Here is a 17689-nt window from a genome sequence, read left to right as displayed (position 1 = left end):
CTAAACATTCACTAAACCCTAAACACTCACTGGATGCTTATGCACTAACCATTGGTTAAACATTAACATCCAAAAAACATTTTCACTAAACTCTAAACACTCACTAAACTCTAAACAATAACTAAACATACTCATACACTAAACATTTGTTCACTAAACACTAACATGCACTGAACCTTAAACACTTAGTACACTAAACGTTCACTAAACTCTAAACATTCATTGAATGCTTATGCACTAAACATTTGTTTAACACTAGCATTCACAAAACATTTTCACTCAACTCTAAACACTCATTAAACATTCACTGAATGCTTACACTAACCATTCACTAAACACTAACATCCACAAGATATTCACTAAACATCATTGATTACTTACACACTAAACATTCATTAAAACCCTAAAGACTAACTAAACATTCACTGAATACTTGCATAATAAAGATTCAATAACATTCACAAAACACTAAACATTCAGTAAACATTCACAACACCCTAAACTAAGTATTTACTCACAAACATTCAAAAACACTTACTCATGAAACCCTAAAAATTTGCTAAACACTTACTCCTTAAACATTAACAATAAAAAAAACATTCACAACGCACAAATTCGTTTAATTTGTGGGTTAGTAGACCTTTAAAAATGGCCGCAAGGCTTTGCAACGCCTCCCTGGTGGAAGACCACCGAACTACGCAGTATTGGTATAGAGATCACAATTCAATAGGCAGTCCCCGGGTTACGACGTTCCGAGGTTACGACGCTTTTCAATTATATTCATCAGAAATTATTTCCAGGGTTACGACCCATGTTCCAGAGTTACGACGCCTACAAATGCTGATCTGGCAGATGAAATATAACACCAAAAATGCCAAATAATCTATATTTAAAGTTTTTTTTATGAAAAATACAATAAGAATGCAGTTTACATAGTTTTGAATGCACCTAAAGCATTAAAAGTAAGATTTTCTTAGGATTTTTGACAATTTTCCGGCTTACGACGATTTTCGGCTTATAACGCGTCTCAAGAACGGAACCCCGTCGTAACCCGGGGACTGCCTGTACTCTGTTTTTTCCATCTGTCCATCCGCCTGTCGTGTTTGCGCATGGTAACACTGCGTCCCGGGCTTTGAATAATATCCTATTTCGAATATTAACGGTGTAATTCGCATTCAGTAAATTATTAAAACACTTTTCAGTTGCAAATGTATACCCAGATATCCTTTTATTTACCTAAACATACACATAGCGTAACTATTTAAAGCCCGGGACGCAGTGTTACCATGCGAAAACATCACAGGAGGATAGAGAGATGAAAAAAAAACAGAGTATAAGTATATACTATACCCTCTATGATAATAATGCATTAAGGTGAGATATCTTGAGAAATTTGCAGTTTCGTTTAAGTTTTCAGGTTCTGGAATTTTTGCTGAGCGCCAAGCTTAGTACCATCTCCTCGGGAGTTAACGTAAAACCAAACAAAAGACTGTGCATTTCTCACATCATCTCCCCTCTACTGTATTATATGCACTCTTTTGTATCCTGATCAGTAAAAAAATTTCACTATTAAACGACATCGTAGCTACAATTGTGACACCGCAAGAAATTAGGTAAAACACGTTCCCGACGGAAACCAATACGAGCGTCTGTGTGCAAACTAAACCGGATTTTTCCTTTCACTTCTAATTTCCGAAATCCTACCTAATTTCTGATACTTATAAACCAATCACGCTTCAGCATTTTGTCTCGAAAGTTGACATTCCTGATGCCGTAATCCATTCTTACCCACAATCCACTAGCACAAACAAAATCCGATCACAGTCCTGAGACAGATAACTTAGTAAACAAAGAGATTTCAAGAGGATTCGTAAAATAAACATACTTTATCGTACATTTTCTCAGCAATTATTACAGTTCTTCAAATTACCTCAGTTACAATTTCATTATTAAACAATATCTCAGTGTGTAATGGAACAAGGTATGTTAACGGATATATTCTGAATCGTAGCGAGCCTACTGTAGCCATGTAGGTAGTTCTCTGTTTAATCTTCTTCCCAAAGGATCTGAGATGATAAGCATATTATAAAAAGATAACTTCCATTGGGAAGATTAGAAAATAAACATCGTTTATTTTTCTGACTGGCGAACGATGGCCTCTCATTACTAATTCAACTGGCATGACAAACTATTATGTACACAGCCAGGTGTTACAAACAGATGTTTATAGTTATTTATTTATTTATTTATTTATGAAACAGGTTCATGTCAGTTCTAAATACAAACCTGAATTCGACAGGAATGCGTACTTACAACCGAGTCGTAATCAATTTATATCTGAATGGCTGAGAGGATAAAGTCGTTGCCACCCCACTTCAACTCAAAAAAGACAGTGTCGAATCCTTTGTTAGTGTTTGAGTTCTTCCCAAGATAAAGTGATTTTGATATTGATGGGATATTTGAGACCTCCTATTTGAAAATATAAAACTGACATGTGAAAAACAATGCCAAACTAGCAAGATTTGTTGTCAACTCTGCAGTTTACTTTGGGAATCTGTGAGACATTAAAAAAATGAAAATAATATAAAGAAATTGTAGTCTAAAAACTTGTCTAAATATCTGTGTTAATAAGATATGCAATTACCTTATCTTACAGTCGAGTCGACTATTCAGCTAAATGCAAAATGAAAACTATGAACAGAAGAAAATGTCGTGATATAATAACAAATATAAGAAGTACGTAGCACACAGGGTGGTATGCAAATTTACTGTTAAGGGGTATGGTGGAAAAGTGTGAACCTTTTGAAAGAGTTTAAAAAAGATGGTGACAGAAAGAGAAAAAGAGGTGAACTATTGGCGGTACACAATGCGTAGGTAAATGGTGAGGAAGTACTTTGAATGTATGAGGAAGACAACAGCTTCTTGATGTCCTACAGAGATTCTAAAAGAAGAAGCGAAAGGTAATTGTAAATAGGGTTGTATGCAATAGAGTCCCTAATATTTGTTGATGACATAATGTTCCTCAAAAGCAGGAAAGAAGGAGTAGAAATGGCAATTGGCAACTGCCGTAGCCTAGAGCAGCTTAAGAAATTTACATTTAATACGAAGCCAAGTAAGTCAGCAGTGCTAGTAATAGATAAAAAGGCAAAGAAATCAGATGTACAAATAAAAACAGAACTTAAAAATGGCCCAATTAGTAGCGTGAAAGAATATAAGTACTTAAGAGAATGGTACACACTGAATGGTTCAAAGGAAGCAAGTATTAAAACGAGAAATCAAAAGAATCAAAAGGTTGAGTACCTACTAAGAGAAATCAGAAGATATGGGGATGTTAACAAAGTAGGAAACATGGCACTAGAAGTAAGGAAAAAGATCTATGAAACAGTAGTTGTACCAACCTTATTTGCCAACATAGAGACGTGGAGTAACGTAACGGAAAATGAATTAAACGCGCTTGAGAAAATGCAATATAGGATCCTCCGAGGAATGTATGAACAACCTAAGGGCACGCCGTATTGGGGAATTATAGCCGAGTCCGGCATATGGCCAGTAGCCAACAGAATTGAGTATAAGAAGTTAATGCTTTTCCACAACATAATAAATTCGGAGGAGAAAAGATTAGTAAAAGAAATAGTTGAAGATCAGTTAAGAGCCCCATATGGGCAATGTTGACAAAAAAGTGTGGGTGAACATATGCACCAAATATGATATAGAAATTAATGGACTAAGAGAATATCCGAAAGCAGCACTGAAAAAGGAAATAAAGAAAAAAATTAATCAAGATATCCAAGTGACTTTGAGAGAAAAGAGAAAAGAAATGAAGAAGCTGAGATTCATAGACGACTTCGAGGAAAACAAGTACATGAGGGAACTGAAAACAAAGGATGCCTGTATCATTATGAAAGCCAGACTGAATATGTTGAACTTAAAGGCTAACTTCCGGGGTAAATTTAATGACGAGGTCTGTGAAATATGTAGAGTGGAGGAGGACACTACTGAACATTTATTCACGTGTAAATTATTACAAAAAGCAGATAAGGATATAAATTTAGGGACACTGTTATCCCCTAACAGAAAACTGGGAGAATATATAAGGATAGCCCTTAAAATTAAGAATGTTCTTAACCTGAAAAGCGATGGATGTCAAAGCTAAGTAACACGGCTCTGCCTCACTTATAAAGAAGAAGAAATGAAAGGGAGTTTGGGTAAAAGTAAATAAAGCTTTGCACCTCAAAGTGTAGTGTGCCCGCAACCGTGTTTGTGGAGTGAGCGCCTAGGAACCAGGAACCAGGAACCATGCAAATTTAGTGTTAAGGGGAATGGTGGAAAAGTGTAGAACCTTTTGAAAGAATACAAAAAAGATGGTGACAGAGAAAGAGAAAAAGAGATGAACTATTGGCGGTACACAATGCGTAGGTAAATGGTGAGGAAGTACTTTGAATGTTTGAGGAAGAACAGCTTCTTGATGTCCTACAGAGATTCTAAAAGAAGAAGCGAAAGGTCATTGTAAATAGAAATTCTTTTGATATTTAAATACAACCAGTGTGATGACTGACACCTCTTTGGGAATCGATGGGGACTTGCAATAAACGCCTAGTAGACCCAACATAATATCCAATGTTATATTCTAGGCGCTTTTCTATCAACAACTTTAAAGTCGTCTCGTTTCTGGAAGAGGCCTTTGATTCTTTGAACCTGACAATTCTACCTATAGTAGTAGTAATAGTAGTAGTAGTAGTAGTAGTTATGGGTCGAGGCAATGCCTTTGCAACGGCGCCTCTTAGTCTTGGGTATTTTTTGTTTTTGTTTGTTTATTTGTTTAGCTCTTTCCTTTTTTTCTCTCTTTTTTTCCACATCAAGTATATGGTTTCTTTTCTTATTTCGTTGTTACCTGAAAATGATATTTTCCCACTACGTCACTTTCCTTCTCTTCATAGGGTTGTTGTAGCCCTATTGCTTTAACCCGTTCCTCTATATATGTATCACAATATAAAAGGAAATGAAATATGTCTTCTACTGCATCATTGCAAAAAGGACAACAGGTGTTCTCCTTCTGGTGCCTTTTTGCTATATTTAAATTAAGAGAGTTGGTTCTGGCTTTGAAGAGAAGGACTGAACCCATAGAGTTGTCATAAATTTCTTCGCCTTTTATTTCTCTTTTCCACGTTTTATATATGTTCACAGTCACTTTATTTTCCAACTCTTCTTTCCACCTCTCTGTGTCCCATATTCTGGCTTTGTCCTTTATTTCTGTTCTGGACATTCCTTCTAATTTTCTTAAATTTATTTTAACTTCATGCATGTACTTTTCCACAGTTTTCCACCATTTTCTTTCCTTTTTCTTGCATATCTGTAATTAATTTCTTCAGTATCTCTTTCCGTCCATTTAAAGTATTATTTACATAGCTTATCTTCCATTCATAATTCTACTTTTCATTGAAGAAGCTCCTATCTCCCCCCTTAATGTGGCTACTACTGTACTTCTACATGCCCCTAATATTTTCCTATATACCCCATTCTCTATTCTTTGTAATTTTTCTATTTCTGCGTCTGTTAGATTAACCACATTGGTTCCGTATAAGATTGATGGTAGAGCTATGTTTTTCCAGAATGTTTTCCCTATTAGAACTTTGTTGCAGCTTTTTTCTATTACGGAGTAGGTTAGGTTGGCTAACTTCTGTGCTTTATTCAACATTTCTTTTTTTCTGTAGCTTAAACAGATTTCTAGAGTATTTATCTTTATTCCTAAATATGTAATGTTCTCCCTCACCTTATGTTCTCTATCTCTTCTGGTTTATCTTTCATGTTGAAAATAATGATGCTGCTTTTCTCTTTATTTATTTCTAGCCCACATTTGTTCCCTATATCTATTAAAATCTTTATGTTTATTCTTGCGTCTTCTATATTACTTGCTAGAACTAATCCATCGTCGGCGAAGAAAAGTGTCCCTATCTTTACTAGTTCATTTTCAAATCCTGTCCCTTCCTCCTCCATTTTCTTAATTATTAAATATGTCATTAGTTTGAAAAGTGAAGTGGAGCCTGTGCAACCTTGCCTAATCCCACTTGTAATTCCCATTTCCTGTTCTACTCCCTCCCCTAGGTCTATTATTGTGCTATCCCCTCTATATGTTAACTACTGCCTCTAGTAGGTGGGATATTGTCTTTGAAACGGCTCCCTTGCTTGTTTTATTCTTCCTTTGTGTGTGTTTGAGTTTCTTCTCTCTGAAATACCACATTTCTTTTATAAAACCTTTCCTATTCTCCACTTTCAGTAGATCTACCAATAAGAGTATATTTGCTACTAATTCCTCTTTATTTTCTTGATATGGTTGCTGCATAAAACGTGAAGAAGTTTTGTATACAAACTTGACATTATCAAAAGGATACACAGTTCTCATAACTGTGATGAGTTCAAGTCTGTAAGACGCATTTTTACATATGTAGCAATTAAATATAAATCAATTTCTTCAGACACAATAGCAGGAGTAACAAATATGATTTAAAACTTGCTAGTAATAACATCAAAAAGGTATGGAGGGTAACAGTTCTTTTTTCAAAATGGATAAAAGAGATTTCTTTGAGGATATTGCACCTAACTGAACGTGAGATATGGGCTCTTTTGTCTTGAATGCCACGGAACAATTACTAAACAATTCTAGACCCAAACCGGTGAATTATTATTATTCAAAATACTTGTGAGACATCTCCCTGCAGAACATGGAGATGCTATCGTAAGGAAAAGTAGGCCTGATTCGATGGAATGAATAATGTATTTTGAAGATTGGTTGGAAGTGGATGACGGAAGGGAGTCAGAGCTGAACGATGAAGGTGTTTAAGAGGTTGGAGTAAATTTTTAGAACGCGTGTGACATTAGCTGTTGTACAGTAAAAAGACTGAATAACGGGAACACCAAGACATTGGGATTGCGCATGAGATAGAATGAATACATGGCTTTCTATGGTGTGTAAAGGATGTTCACTTGCGAAAAAGGACCCAGAAGAATAACTGAAAGGAATAATTATTTATCTGTTTAAGGGGAAATGTGCCAGAATTATAGGGGTATAACTACTTCGTTTACCAGACGTACTGTATAATGTCAAGAAGCTTGAAGCGTCGTAAAGGGGTAGTATTGTTACTGCACCTCACGGTGTGCACTGTAGTTTTATTAAAGATTCTTTAAAGCGTCCCTCCGGCCCCTAGCTGCAACTCCTCATATTCTTTTTACTGTACCTCCATTCATTTCTTTCTTCCATCTGACTTTCCATCCTCTCTTAATAATTATTTCAAATTACAACTGCAAGTTTTCCTCCTGTTTCACCTTTCAGACCTACTTACTCTCAATTTCCTTTCCAGCGCCGAATGACCTCTAAGTCCCAGTGCTTGGCCTTTGGCCCAGACTCTATATTCAATTCAATGAAGATATCTGGCGTCATCCTCTTAGATGAATGATTGTCACTAATTTGGTGCATGACATACATTCAAGTTGTACTTTCTAGCATTAAGCTACATATAACTCATCATTATCAAATTCACTATGACTTAGGAACAACTTACACCTAAAGATCTCAAACATCTGTCAGCTTGGGATGGTACAATGGTGACAGTAGGTTATCTTCTCAGCCGTCCAGATGGAAAGATTGTGGAAGCAAACCTAGAACTCAAAGGAGAGATTTACCAATCAATTTGTTCTAGATAATTGTCATACACTATTTTCTGGCGTTAGTATGTATTACTAGAATCGGGGTGAAAGGTGTGAAATTGATAAATTGCCTAAATATCACCACATGGATTGAAATTTCTAAGTTGTCTAGACCTATACAAGAACTAACTAGCGCTGATTTGTGCCATTTTATCGTTTGAAATGTTTAATATCTACCTATATTTTAAAACTCGCTCATAATTTACTGATAAAAAACATGAAATTTCGGTTAAATGACAGTATTTTACATTTATTTAGGAATAAAGTATCCTATGCATTCTAGATTTACTTTAAAGGGACCAGAATTCCAACATCAAAACACGAGGGCAAAAGGAAGAAGAAAGGGGAAACTACGAAAGACGAAAACAAAAGTCATTGTTGGACTTGTGTCATTCAGTCTGCTTATTCATACCTAAAATTTAGCCATGGGGACCGCGGAAAAGGTAAGTTATGCATATTTTACGAAAGGTGGCGTATGGAACCAGTGAATTAACGAAGAAATATACTGCCTAGTGAGAAAATGGAACCGAATTTCAGTCATAGGCTAGACTACCGGGTTGGGAATTGGACGTCGTGGAGCCTATGGTAGCTAGTTTGTGGCCTAAGTTCTACGTAGATTCTGTTCTAAGCCTAATTTAGCAATGCTGGGTTTGTAATATCGACTATAGGGTTAATTTATTACGGTCTGACCGGTATGAGTTGGTAGGACAGCCCATTTAGGCTAGCTTGGTAGTAGCCTATCTCCTTATCTTTACGATACGGTAGTGGTGTCATGTAGCCAAGCTAACCAAGCCTAGCCTAGGTTAACCTTCTACCTGGTTTATGGGAATTAGCCTATGGTCTGTTTTAATTGGTTAGCCATTATCAAATATGGGTAATAGGATAAGAAAAACTGGGTAAAACTGAACACTGCTACCACAACCTAGCCTAATGCTTTGTTGGTAACTAGGGTAGAATATCACGACAGGCCAACCCTCATCACGGTGGACGGGTCTTATTCACTCGATATTTAATTGGTGAAACAAGAATACAATTGCAACTCTAAGCATACCATTTAAAAGACTGAAAAGTTTTGTCAACATAGTGTGATATATGAAAGCCCCATACGAACTAAATAAGCATGTGAGCTCTTCGTAAAATATGTTTTCAAGGCAGTTTTGAAATCCAATATGGCGGCTACGTTTTGCATGGACGGTTCTCATCAGTGACGGCCACCATCTTTCCCCAGCCTTCCCAGCACTCATTTGAAGAATGTTAGCGTATATATGTAACGTTTATTGATCTTACTCAAGATTTGCAGTTGTAATCAGCACAATAAACAACATTTTGTTGCCTATATTAGTGAAAGTATGAAACTTTGTTATTCCCGGGTTATGGTTTGAACTGAATCATTCTTACCTTGTAAATCGGCGGTTTTATCCTACTGCCATCACAACTGAAACTCCACAGTGCTTATTTGATTGTTATTATACACATTTTGGTCTCAGTTCACTCCACATTGCACTTTAAACGCGTTGCTGTTCCTGGTTTCTAAGCGCGCGCGCCATAAACACAATTACGAACAGCAGACGACGACAGACAACGACAGACGACGAAACTGCAAAGTTTTATTCCCTAAACTGTTTACTCGTTATATAGTTTAAATATACTTTATTTAAAAAATTTTGATTTAATTCATGTATATTATCCCTTTTTTGCAACCAAATTACCCCGAAAAATTACAGATATTTCTAAAGTAGATAAATCAAATGTTTCTAACGTTTTTCGTACATCTGGCTGCCGAAAACCATAGAGGAACGAATACGGAAAAGTGCATAGAGGAACGACTACGTTTTTTTTTTTTTTTTGCTTTTTTGTTTTTTGCCAGCACTTTTCATTGATTTCAGTCTTTATTAGTATTTTGAATTTCTTTAATAATCGTATGCCAGAAATAAATGTAACCTTTAATGTTTGCATGCTTTAATGTTTGCATGCTAAGAATGGCAAAATCATCGTTGCCACATTAGTGGAGGCTTCACACATACGCTGTTCCATATTATGAAACTGTTTCGTGCATTCTAGTTGTCATAGTAATGCAATAATGATAAAAATTGCTTTAATTATTTATATATATATACTTCCAATACATAGCCTAATTTCACACCAATTTCAACGTTTTGTGTGTAGTCTTATACCCAGTTTGGAGGGTCAACACATACCGAATGGCAACAGAGAGAGAGAGAGAGAGAGAGATTATTTATTTAATAAATTTATTACGCCCAAAGACGTCAAACAAAGTTACATATTAGCAGTTACATATTAGCAGTTACATACATTACATCAGAAATCAACAGAAAAAAAAAAAAAAAAAAAAAATTACAGCATTGAATCATCGGTATATCAGTTTACAAAATAACATATATGAGATCGTATTCTATTAATCACAACAACTGCAACAGACAGTTTAGCAGCCACCAAAGTGAGGAAGACGAGTCAAAATTATGTCTAGGTGGTCATCTTTGATAAATAATTGGCAGGTTTGAAGTAAATTTTGTCCTTGAGGTAACAGATTCCTGACAGTGGGGCAATGAAGCAGTAGTGTTCAAGGTTATTGGCATTAGCCAAGGTTACACAGTTTACATGAGGTGTAGTGTGGTATATCTAGTGTCTGTCCAACCTGCCACACAGGACGATATCCCAACCTTATCCTGGCACTTACAACATTATGCCTACGCACCATGAGTCCAGCGTCGCCGGTACTTGTGAAGGCTCTGCAGAAAGTTATCATGATGTTGTATGGAAACACTAGTGCCCCTCTCTGCATCCCTACGCGCTGTACTGTACAGGCAAAAGCGGCTGAATATATTCTATGTTTTAAGGCAGCGAAGTGAGGGCTCAACATTTCTGTCATCAAGGTCCAGCGTGCAGGCAGCTTTAGCAAGACTGTCCACCATGTCATTCCCAGCAAGCCCAATATGGAGGGCATCCACATGAAAGACAAGACAGCGAGGCATTGTAAGCAGCAACGGTTTGACACAATATGTCTCGCACACACGGCCAGCAGCTGGGCCTAGAAGATGTCAGTGCCTGGAGTGCAGATTTGGAGTCACAGATCACCAATCCATTCACATTTCTTCTAACAAGTAGGGTTACTGCATCCATATACCTTGAAGTTCGCAATAAGTGGAACTGGATGAGTTTGGTCACCTACGACCATGCCACCCACCCTCAGGAGATTCTAAAGTGGGGGAGAACATAGCACATGCTGCACTTCCATCTGCCTGTACTGAGCCGTCAACGTAGATGTGGTTGTCCTACAGGAACTGAACTTGACACTTTGGATATTCCAAAACCACTTGCTTCTGTAGACTGGTATGGGCATCTTTAGAGGTTGGTGTGAAATAGACAGCAGGAATGGAACCTGCCATGGTGGCAAATCTTGGATGACTGCTTGCTCAGGTACACCGATATCAAGTGTCGAAGATTTTCACATACTACCCTAACTAGTTATGGCCCCCTGGCCGGAGTTGAGGTCTTGGTGCATCTTCGTCAAGTGATGCTCTGAGGACAGCAGAGAAGTTTGGAGTAAATTGTGGAGAATGTAGACATTTAACAGAAACAAAGTTACATTGGCATAAATTCTCTCTATTAATGGAGGTAACATGAGTTCGGTCTGCATGTTGACTATCCGAGTGGAAGGAGGGCATCCTAGGATAAACCTCATTACTCTATTTTGGAACAGTTCTAGAGGTAGTAACGCCTGTCTGGGTAATTGAATTAGAGCAGGAGATAAATAGTCAACAACTGACCTTAGGAAGAGGATATAGAGGGTTTTTGCCACGGGGATAGATATACCTGTGGCCCTGGTGGCAAGCCACTTGATGGGAGTAAAGCGAGGCTCCAGTCGATCAAGAAGGTTTTTCACCATGGGGTGGATTCGTTGTCGTGCAGGTATAGCAGGGGTGATCCTGACTGTGCACCTAGATATGTATACTGTGTGCAGTGAGGTATAATATTCCCACCCATAATGAACTCTGGCAGGTCTCGGAGATTCCGGGCAGAGAAGATTCTGCTTTTTTCTGGGGAGAGTATGAGGCCACTGGAGGTACAGGACCTGTAGAAGTCTTGAAGGACACGCTGAAGGTCTCGAGGGGTATGGAGTGGATTGCAGACATCATCAGCATAGCAGGTTACAGTGATTTCCAGGATAGCAGGGAGGAGAGACAGTACAACGGTGCATAAGTATTAAAAAGAATAAAAAAAAAGGGCTCAATACACCGCCCTGAGGTGTGCCAAGCTCAAAATTTTGTTTTCATAGGAGCTACATGCACCTTTAAAAAAAACAACGTGATTTTCTGTTGACTGAGATAACCGTTTGTTTATCCACTTCAGAAGGTTTCCTCTGATACCAAAGTCGACAAGCTGATCAAGAATGATATCCCTGTTGGCTATATCAAAAGCACTTTTGAGGTCAAGGAAGGCAACTACACTGTTGGAGGACAATCGGGAGTAGAGTTCAGCTAAACAGTGATGAGTACTCCTCTGAGGAAGAAAGCCATACAAAATGGGGAGAAAGTTTTTCTTGCAACCGGTACATTAGCCTGGTTAGTAATATACGCTCAAACACTTTACTAAAACATGAGGTGAGGGAGATAGGCCGATATTTATCAGTTCCAGGCTTTGGGATAGGAATAATTGTGCTAATGGTCCAGCCAGCAGGTACATATCCATGTTGGTAGCAAAGATTATACAATTGTAGAAGAGGATTTCCAGGAACCTTCTGGAGGAGACGAAAGCACTTGATAAGTAAGGCCATCATCCCAGAGCAGAATTTTTTTTTCTTTTCCCATAAACAGCACGTCGCAGCTCATCCTCGGTGATCAGCTCTTTGTCCTCCTTGTCTGATTCCAACAATGCAGCCATCAGACGAAGGTTGCGTAAATTGCTCTGGGAAGAAAGTGCTTCTTGGATTTGTACAGGGAGATTACTGGACCGTGACTGGGTTGACCAAGTAGTGATGAGATCCTGGGCATATGCTTGTGGACTGTGATGAAGTGCACATGTCTTGACAGTCCTTTTGATGAGATGCCACATGGTCCCAACGCTAGTCTGGTGGTTAATTAGGTCAGTGTATTTATACCATGACTCAGTGTAGACACACTTTCTGGAGAGCAACTAAATCATCCCTGGCCTGCTGATACTGAAGTAGATGATTAGGTGTCGGTTGTGTCTGAAAGGCAAGGCCAGCATCAGCTGCAACTCTTTCTGCTTGCATAATGCGTTGATCCAAGGTCCAGGCATGGGCAACAATATGACTTTTAATGTGAGGTCTGACAATATATAGTTTGATAGAAGTCATGGTAGCTTTTACCAAAGAATTATACAGGTGTTCTGGAGAGTGTTTATCAAAGGTAGGTAGGACAGAGGAGATGTATGAAACATATGTTGGGCAGTAGTACTTGGGTGGAATGGTGATCCGGGTACGATGAATAAGGGGGGTCACTTTGGATGAGTCTGTATTGTGTACTGTATGCATAAGGCAACATGGTCAGAAAAGAGCGAGGGAACAGAATGACAGGAGACATGTGATGCCACGAGCCAGATGTAAGGATATGATCAAGAGTGCCCCCCCCGGATGTGTGTGGCACCACCTATATCCCAACTAGGTTAAATGGTAACGATGGATGTAGTTGAGCAGAGGAACTCCACTGCGGTTGGGAATCGGAGAGACATCACCAAGATCTGGGTGTCTGGCATTGAAATCACCCATGTAGATCATGCCAAGGTTTGTAGGTGTAGGAAGTGCCGAGAGGTTAATTAGGCCAGGGGCAGAGTAAACATTGCATAAACGAATATGACCATCACCTATCTTAACCTGAAAAAGTTGGAAGGTCATGTTAATATCTGCTGATGAGCGAAGAGTTGATGAGGGAGAGAAGAGTGGATGTAAGTAATAAGACCATTCCTGACATGATGTACATATGAAACATAACCGAGAGTGTTGGAGCTTCATCACCTGGCTGAGCACCGCCAGGGAAGGCTTCTTGAATAAATATTACTTGTGGGTGATGGCGATAAACATATGTCCTGAGTGCAGTGAGTCTGGAGTATTGTCTAATTCCAAGGGCCATTCCATGAAAGGACATGTAGTTTGCATGAGTCTAGGCGAAGTTTACCCTTAACGCTGCGAGAGACAGGTCGAGCATGTACTGGAGAAGCAGCACTGTTAGATGGTGCACCAAGTGAAGGAGGCTGAGCTGGCAGGAGGCCACTGACCCTTTCAAGACAAGAGGCAACAGTATCTAGCTTCTCAGTAAGTGAGGCAACAGAGGTTATGAGAACTTGTTGTGCTTGACTAGTGTGTCGAGGTTACTTGCAGTGGTAGCCTGCTGAGCGATCAAGCTATCGAAGCGTACATCAATAGCATCAAAGCGTGTCGTTAGTGCTGTACAGTGCGATTCCAAGGCAGCAACAGCCTTACTGAAGTTGAAATTTCAGCTGATTCAGGAGGGCATAACGTGGAGGTTGACACTGGTTGTGGTGGTGGTGTCAGTGGAAGTGACTGCGTGGCAGCGCGCGACCGTCTGGAACATCCATGCCAAACATTAACTCCTGCTTCACCACAACGAGGGCATTTCAATGCACAGTCTCTGGAGTTGATGATGATTCTGACAATGAGGTGGAAGCCATCAGTAACAGGTTTACGGTATGGACAGGTGCGTGTGGAATGGGCTGCAGCACACCAGGCACACTTAGGTGAGGCAGAGCATATCGGGAGATATGGCCAGTACCCCAGCAGTTGAAACAGTTGGGCTGATCATCCTTCATCCTGCGTAATTCACAAGGAGGGAGGCAAGGGAGGAAGGAAAACTCATAAACAGATGGTGGTGGTTTCTAGTAGACTCCATGTGATGACAATGCGATTAATAGGTTTCCCATTTTGAAGAAATCTTCGTGTACTGTATACACCGGCAGTTCCTTAGCAAGGTTAGGGTCTGCTTCAATAGGGTAGCGAGTAATGAGATATGTTAAATACTTACGGGGTCTGTCTATTGAATCTGAATATCCAGGCTTATGGACAGAAATTCACCACCCTTCACCCTGCCAATGATGTCCTCACGACTCCTTGCAATTATACAAATTTTAGATGTGATTGCAGACATTTTCACCTCTGCCAGCTCCTTATCAAGATTGAAGGTTCTGTTTACTTCAGTCAGCCACCGTAGTTTAGTGTCAGTGCTCAACTTTTCTTTGAAGACCAACCTAACATATTCATCACGGGGAGCAAAAGCTGGGGTAGCAGAGGAAGCAAGTCGTGTAGGGGGTTTTGAGGCAGAGTGACAACTCTTTGTCTAGTGAAAATCTCTTGACATTTGGATGTTTTAGCAGCAGGAGACTGTGGAGCACTGCTAGTATCTGACCCATAATCCACTGGGCGCTTCATGGGGGTATTAGCAACAGTACTGGAGGGCTTCTGAGGAAGAGATTGAGTGATGGTGGCCAATGAGTCATATCTACATCCTCATCATCAGTCAGGTGCAGATCATTTTCAACCTCAGAAACAGAGGCTGGTCCGGAGTAATCCATTATTAGTGAAGCTGCAGCCTTTCACGTCACAATAGACATCACATGCACACTGCGCATGCGCGAACTGAGGCGCAGCCGACGAGTGGGTATGCCACGGAGAATGAGTTTTATATCGTAACTACAGAGTAGTATAAAAATCCTATATACACACTGTTGTTACTAAAATGGTCACTGAGTCTTACTGTAACTTATATAACACGGTGAAAGGTGTAGTATCCCTAGAACTTGCACAAAAACTCATTATATAGAGAGCTCACACAAAGCGTGTTTACAACCAAGGAGAGAGAGAGAGAGAGAGCAGAGAGAGAGAGATAGAAGAGAGAGAGAGAGAGAGAGAGAGAAAGGAAGGCGGAGGAACGAAGAAGAAAAGGGATGGCGGTGAAGGGGGGGGGGGGGTGGTGGAGGTGGAGCTTTATACGCGTGTTCGTATCCATTTCTGCATAATGGAGTTTTTGTCTCTTGGTACAAGGACAAGTGTCGTTATTCTTTACGATTAGTGATTCAAGATACCCTTATAAATTACGGCATGGGTGTAATGCACATATAGCAAAATCTCGTTCTGTTACGAGTGTTCGTTACAGAAATAGGTATTGCCCAAAAACGTGCTTGCACTGTCTCTGAAACCCATAGTAGACATGCTGCTTAGTTGTCAATCAAGTTTTTATAACCAAGTATTTTTTACAAGCTAGCTATTGAATAAATTTGTATTTAGTCAAAACATATGCCCCTCAATGCTAACTTTCCTCTTTTAACGACTTTCTGGTCATTGCAAATTCGGCCCCATAATTTCTTATGGTGCGAAAACAGACAGAGGCCCATGGACTGTAAACGATTGCTTCACACTATGGCGATAATCCAGCAGTAAAACATCTTCATATATCCAAAAAGTAAATAATAAAGATATATATGCGCATTACGATTATAACAATTACATGTATAGCTGATAACAATCTGCATGAATAACTGGTAAACTGTTCTGCAATGACAGTTGAGTATAGGCAATTATTTACAATAGGTACGAAAGTCAAGATGTCGTGATGTCATAATACAGAACTTAAAAGAACGTTCTAATTCAGAAAAATAATTACTTAAATTTGAGTCAGAGTCGAGTTACTTTTTCAATAACGAATATTTTCAAATTAATCATCATAAATATGTAAAATATTGATGTTTTACTACTTATTTAAAATTTAGCTAAGAGCACGCTTCTCGTCATCTTCTACCAAAACAGCTGTTTACTCCTGGCTTGTTTGTTGGTGAGAAATCGTGTTTCGATTGTTGTGATAAAAGTGCTCCAGCGTCTGTGGGTACAAGTGGTGTTCGGATTTATCACAGGAAATGGAAAGTTTGTTGACACAAGCGACTCCGTAAACATCGAGATGGCGTCAATCTTCGAAACATTTTTAGTTGTAAGTAAAAATTTTCTAAAGCGTTTGGTGAGATTTCCACTGCCGTGGGCGCCATTTTCAGTACCCTCTGTTTAAATCTTAAATTGTTCATACACGAAACAAACCTTCGGTCTTAACATTAGGATTTACTAGCGCCAAGCTGGAAACCGGTAGAATTAAAATTACACTTTGTGAGATCCAGGGACTAATGGCATCTATACCAGGTCACGGGCATGTATACCCAGAATGCCCACGGCTACCTGTGACCCATCAGTTATTTTCCTACCGCCTTTAAGATAAGACGTGTACTGTCTATCTCATTTAAAGCCGGTTTTTCAGTTTGCCCGTTCTTTATCCATTTCATTTTTTATTTTTCATCCTTTTCTTTCTCCAAGTGTGATCAGTGTGTGGTAAGAGTGTATACGTGGTATGATGGAGAAATTTTGCCTCAACATCGGGATCGTCTACCGCTTCGAAGAGGAGACAAAGGAAATGCCCAGGAGTTCAGTGGCTTCCCTTGTTCTAGGTTCCTAACCTCGGTGTCGACGGATCCTCATCCAACGTGTAGTAGGTGCAGGGAAAAACGTATGTACGGTTACTAATCCGTGTTCTGTTTGTCGCGGTTTGGTCGGTGGAACAGTGGAAGAAGTTCTATGGGAAAAGCCAATCAAAAGAAAGGGGGTGACGCAATCTTTGGATGACCAAACCTTACCGGCTTCTTTTGTATCGGTAATAAACCAGGCTGCTCCATATGTTTTCTCCACCTGCTTTTGAATTGTCTCATACCCATTCGGTTTCTCCTAGCGGTTCTGTATCGGAAACGTCAGGAGGGGCCTTGGGTAATTTTATGAATAATTTGCACTCTCCTTTGTTCCCAGCAAGTAGAGAGATCCGCCATCTTGTTCCAGGCTCCTGCTACTCAAGCGCATAGGTTAGATGATACGTGGTCAGCGCTAGGCCTACCAGGCGTACCAACCTTGGATGGTCTGCTTGCGCATTATATGACGTCACGGTTCCAGCAGGGTCCGGCAGCG

The 17689-nt window shown here is 39.5% G+C and overlaps 1 protein-coding gene across 1 annotated transcript in view; it reads left to right on the top strand.

Moving 5' to 3' along the window:
• The first annotated feature begins 7988 nt into the window (after positions 1-7988).
• LOC135213057 (26S proteasome regulatory subunit 8) overlaps positions 7989-17689 on the top strand; it is a 102283-nt gene continuing 92582 nt past the window's right edge. The window contains exon 1 of the mRNA XM_064246892.1: positions 7989-8144. Coding sequence (XP_064102962.1) covers positions 8127-8144 — 18 coding nt within the window. The 5' untranslated portion in view covers positions 7989-8126. The remainder of the gene's footprint in view (positions 8145-17689) is intronic.

This window comes from Macrobrachium nipponense, chromosome 42, assembly GCF_015104395.2.
Source record: "Macrobrachium nipponense isolate FS-2020 chromosome 42, ASM1510439v2, whole genome shotgun sequence".
Classification (NCBI taxonomy): domain Eukaryota; kingdom Metazoa; phylum Arthropoda; class Malacostraca; order Decapoda; family Palaemonidae; genus Macrobrachium; species Macrobrachium nipponense.
Note: the sequence above shows the minus strand (reverse complement) of the source record. Positions and strands in the feature narration are given on the sequence as shown.